The sequence below is a fragment of the Emiliania huxleyi genome, assembly GCF_000372725.1.
Source record: "Emiliania huxleyi CCMP1516 unplaced genomic scaffold EMIHUscaffold_93, whole genome shotgun sequence".
NCBI classification, from domain to species: Eukaryota; Haptophyta; order Isochrysidales; family Noelaerhabdaceae; genus Emiliania; species Emiliania huxleyi.
The window spans coordinates 479,059-483,405 of NW_005195085.1; the positions used below are offsets into that span (position 1 = coordinate 479,059).

The following is a 4,347-nucleotide window of genomic DNA, read 5'->3' on the forward strand; positions in this document are numbered from 1 at the left end:
AAGGAGGGGGGGGGGGGGGGCACGAGTTGCATGCGCCGCTCGGGGGGCAGGGAGACGCCAGGCTCGAGGTTGCTCTCGAGCGGCTAGAGAGAGGCTGAGCGATGAGGGGCGCCGCGAGTTTGCTCTCGGGCGGCGCCCACCGCACGCCAATCATGACGCTAGCATGACACACTGCATGTGCATGTCTCTGTTGCATGTACCCCATGCATGTCCGTCGGCTTTGGCCCTATATGTGTAGTAGACGGAGAGAATGAGTGCCGCACCATGCCCCGTGGCCGTCGTGCCGCGCCCCGTGCGCGCGGCCGCGCGCGCCCCCCAGCGCGGCGGGTGTTCCAGGCGCTGTAATTTCATGCATGCCGGGTATTACTTTACACGCATAATTTTATGACTGTAATTTCACACCCGTTATTTTTACAAGTGTAATTTTGATATAACCACCTTTGTCATATTATGGAAGTGTAAAATCATGGGCCGGACCCATGATTTTATGCCACCGAGAAATCTGTGATGCGAGCGAAGGCGCTCCGCCAGCTGTCTGTTCGTTTTGGGGGTCACCCGCCCCATCATGCATGCCGCCGCGTACACATCCCTACTCGCTATCGGTGCGCACTACTATTGCACGCACACTTGTACACTCGTTCGTCTGACCGTACTTTCGCCTCGCACGCGCCGCGATTCTGCAAGCGTGCCAGCGGCGCCCGCTATTTTGCGTGCTATCGTTGCGAAGACACCGCCTTGAGCAGCGCCGCCCACGGCGCGGGCGGGGGCAGGGCCGTCCCTGTCGGCGCCGCCGCCCGAAGCGCCGCGGAGATCTTCCGGAGAACCGCAAGCTGCGGCGTGTCCTCCGCCGCCGGGATGACTTGCGCATCGACCGCTCGCAGCCCGAGGGAGCGGCCGACGGCAGCCGCGGCTTGCCGGCCGGTGACGACTGCCTTCTCGGTGCTCCATGACGCGTGGCCTGTGCGGTCGACCCAGTCGCCGCATGCGTACACGCCCTCGCCGAGGCGCAGCCCCGGGGAGAGAGCCGCCGAGCCGAGCGCGAAATGCGAGACCGCACGCCTCGCCCGCACGACGGCAACGTCGACGATGAGCGACGGATCCAGCGTCGCGGCGGGCACACCGAGCGCGGCGGCGGCGGCCTCCAATGCGAGGCGGGCGACAGCGTGGTCGTCGTCGACGTCCGCGATGCGCTCCGCGCGGTAAAAGTCGACCTCGAGAACCGCGAGATCGCCGGCAGCGTGCTCGTCGTGCATGCGCTGCAAGTCGTAGACGCAGAAGCCCGCCTCAGACAGCTCTGCCATCCCGCCGATCTCCGGGCCGCAGACGGTCACCGGCGAGGCTCGCATCGCCGCAGCGACCGCGGGCGGCAGCAGCGTGGATGCATGGGAGCCGCCCAGCAAGCCGGTCGTTCGCGGGGCGGGCTGCAGGTAGACGCGAACCGCTACGCACGTGACGCCGCGGAGCTCGCCAAAGCGCTGCGTCGCAGGCAGCGATGCGAGCAGCGGCGAGGACTCGCACAGCCGCGCGGCCGATGTGGCGCCGACGGCGAGCACGATGGCGTCGCAAGCGAGGGGCGTCTCGTCGCCAAGGACCTTTCCACCAGCAAGAGGCAAAGATGAGGGCGAGGGCAAGGACGGGGAGGTGGGTCGGGGGGCGGGACCTGCACGAGCAGCCCCCCGCAACCCGTAGCCGTGGCCGCCGCGCCGTCCACCGCCGCCGCGCCGTCCACCGCCCCGGCAGGGGCGATGCCGCTGACGCGAGCGCCGCCCCGCAAGACGACGTTGCCGCGCGCCTCGAGCCGCTCCTGCCACGGGCGAAAGATCTTCTCCGTGATGCCACCTAGGAAGTGTCTAGGACGTGTCTAGGAAGTGTCTAGGAAGACGGGCCAAAGCTCTTCTCCGTGATGCCACCGCGGCACCAGCGGACGTCGAAGGCACCACGCGACTGCAGCGCGAAGACGTGGAAGCACGAGAGTGCGGCGGCCGCTGAGATGTCGTAGCCGGGCCCCATGGGCAGCACGTGCAGCAGCGGCGCCACCAGCTCGTCATAGAGAGGATCGGTCACGCCGCCATAGTCCTTGAACAGAGTCTCCGCCGACACGTCGTCGTACCGCGCCCACGAGTCGGCATCCTCCTGCCGGAAGTCGGCCCAGCAAGCGAGTAGGCCGACTCCCGAGGCGCGGTCCAGCAGGCTCAACGGGGAGCGCTCAGAGAATTCTGCTAGCAGCGCGGTGTCGAGCGGCGCGGGGAGCAGGTCGGCGATCTGCTTTAGCGGGTCGGCGCCTGGCATGGACGCGCGGCGGAGCAGCTCGAGCAAGGCGTCGGGTGTCGTGGCCGCCGTCGTCGATGCTTCTGCGGTCGCCAAGACCGGCGCCACTGCAACTGGGCCATTCTTGCTGACGAGGGCGGAGGGCGTGAACGGGCCAAGGACCTCGTCGGCGTCGAGGCCAATATCATCAATCACCTTGAACGTGTTCTTGTACTCGCGCCAGAAGCCGTGGATGCCAGCCTCGACCGGTCGCCCGCCCGGCGTTCGCCAGCCGCCAGCGAGGCCTCCCGCAGCACGTGGCGAGGCCTCGAGCAGCGTGACTTTGCAGGCAGGGTCGGCAGACAGCGCCTCGGCCGCCGTGTAGCCGGCCCAGCCTCCGCCGACGACGACGATATGCGGCGGTGGCGGCGACGCGGCGGCGAGGGAGAGAGGGAGCGGAAGGAGAACGTGAAGCATGGACGAGCGGACGACCGCAGCTGTGGGTGCGGTTCTGTGTGTCGCTGTTTGGCCTCCACTGCCTCTCACGACCAGCCAGGGTTCCGGCTCCTCGATACTTGGCGATCGCAGTCTTGACGTACCGACGGCTAAGGCCGAGTAGCCGGTGTTCACACAGCTCTGTGAACACCGGCAAGAGATTTTCTTTCTGAACGATTTCTTCGGCGTTCAAAACACTCGCTCGGTGTCGAAACACCTCTCTCTCTGACGCGCTCGACTTAGTCTGCGTCACCGCTCTCATGCATGTGCACGTACTTTTTCTCTCTCATCTGCACGCAAGCGGTCTTGGTGCTGCTCAGCGATGCTCACAGCGGCACGTCTGTTCTTTTGCTGTGGGGAGTGCTGTCTGATTGGGTCTCCAAGCCCGCGGGCTCGCTGTGAATGCACCCGCCAGCTAGGCAGCTCCGCGGCGGTGTGGGTGTAGAACGGGTAGGCTGCTGTCTCGTGTCTCGGTGCTCGTACTAAGTCAATGGGAGGAGTGCTTCAATTTCTTCTTCTTATACGCCCAGCTCAAAAGCACACACGCATCACGACGCCTAGACAGGCGAGACGCGGCGACAGCCGCGGGGAGCTGGGTTTAAAAGCGACCCGCTCGGGGGGAGCATTTTTAAAAAAAGGGAACCAGGGGGGGGGGGGTTATTTTGACCCCGAGCCGAGTTTCGTTGGGCTCCCCCCCGGGGGGGAGGGCCCCCCCCCCCCCCCCCCTCTCCTCGGGGGGGCGGGCAGAGCCCGCACCACACACTGCGCCTTTGCGGACGCCGGACCGAGGCCTAAGCGCTGAGTGCGCTGACGTGAGCGGTGAGGCTGGAGCGCCAGAGAGACCCGCGCCTGAGCATGCTGCCGCGCGGGCGAAGTTTGAGTGAGCTGTGTGAAGCCCCGCGCACACGCAATATCGGCTCAGGAGTTCGGAGAGTCAGGCCAACATAGGATCCCGCCGAAATGCGTAACTCCGAGGAATCAGGAATCAGGAATCAGGAATCAGGAATCAGAATCCCGGTCAAAATGTTGGAATCAGGAATCAGGAATCAGGAATCAGGAATCAGAATCCCGGTCAAAATGTGGGCGATCCGACAAATCAGGAATCAGGAATCAGGAATCAAATGGAGCATCAAGAATAGGAAGAGAGACAGGAGAATCGGGAGGGGGGAGCAGAATCAGGAATTGGCTCTGGCTGCCCTAGAGAATCGGAAAGGAAGCGGAGGAAACGAGAATGGAGAATCAGGAAGCTGAAAGCGGGGCCAAGATGGGAGAGTCTGGGGAGAGAATCAGAATATCTGAGCAGAAGAGGAACCTGGGAAGGGGAATCTAGTGAGAGGTAGAATAGCAAGAATCCTTGTGTAGTAGAGCAGAATAGGAATGGCAGAATCCTTAGGCGCGGACAGACTTCTCCATTACTCAGAAGAAAACTGGCCGGCGTCGGGCGGCGAGGCACGCGCCGCCGACGCCGTCGCGTCCGTGTTCTCCGGCCCCGCCGCCTCTCCGCGCGCGGGAGAAGCTACTCCTCGAAGCTACTCCTCCCGCCCCCCGGGGCCGCCCGCCAGGCTGCGCGCGCGCCGCTTGAAGCAGTTTCGGATCTCCTCCTGA

At 64.6% G+C, this 4,347-nt stretch overlaps 1 protein-coding gene across 1 annotated transcript; it reads right to left on the bottom strand.

Moving 5' to 3' along the window:
* Positions 1-546: 546 nt before the first annotated feature.
* Positions 547-2,724, bottom strand: EMIHUDRAFT_453820 (hypothetical protein; the record flags this gene model as incomplete). The annotated part of the gene is made up of 3 exons (XM_005757118.1): positions 547-1,592; positions 1,661-1,839; positions 1,911-2,724. The coding sequence occupies 3 exons, from the start codon at positions 2,722-2,724 to the stop codon at positions 714-716; spliced, it is 1,872 nt and encodes a 623-aa protein (XP_005757175.1). The 3' UTR covers positions 547-713.
* Between the last annotated feature and the right edge of the window lie 1,623 nt (positions 2,725-4,347).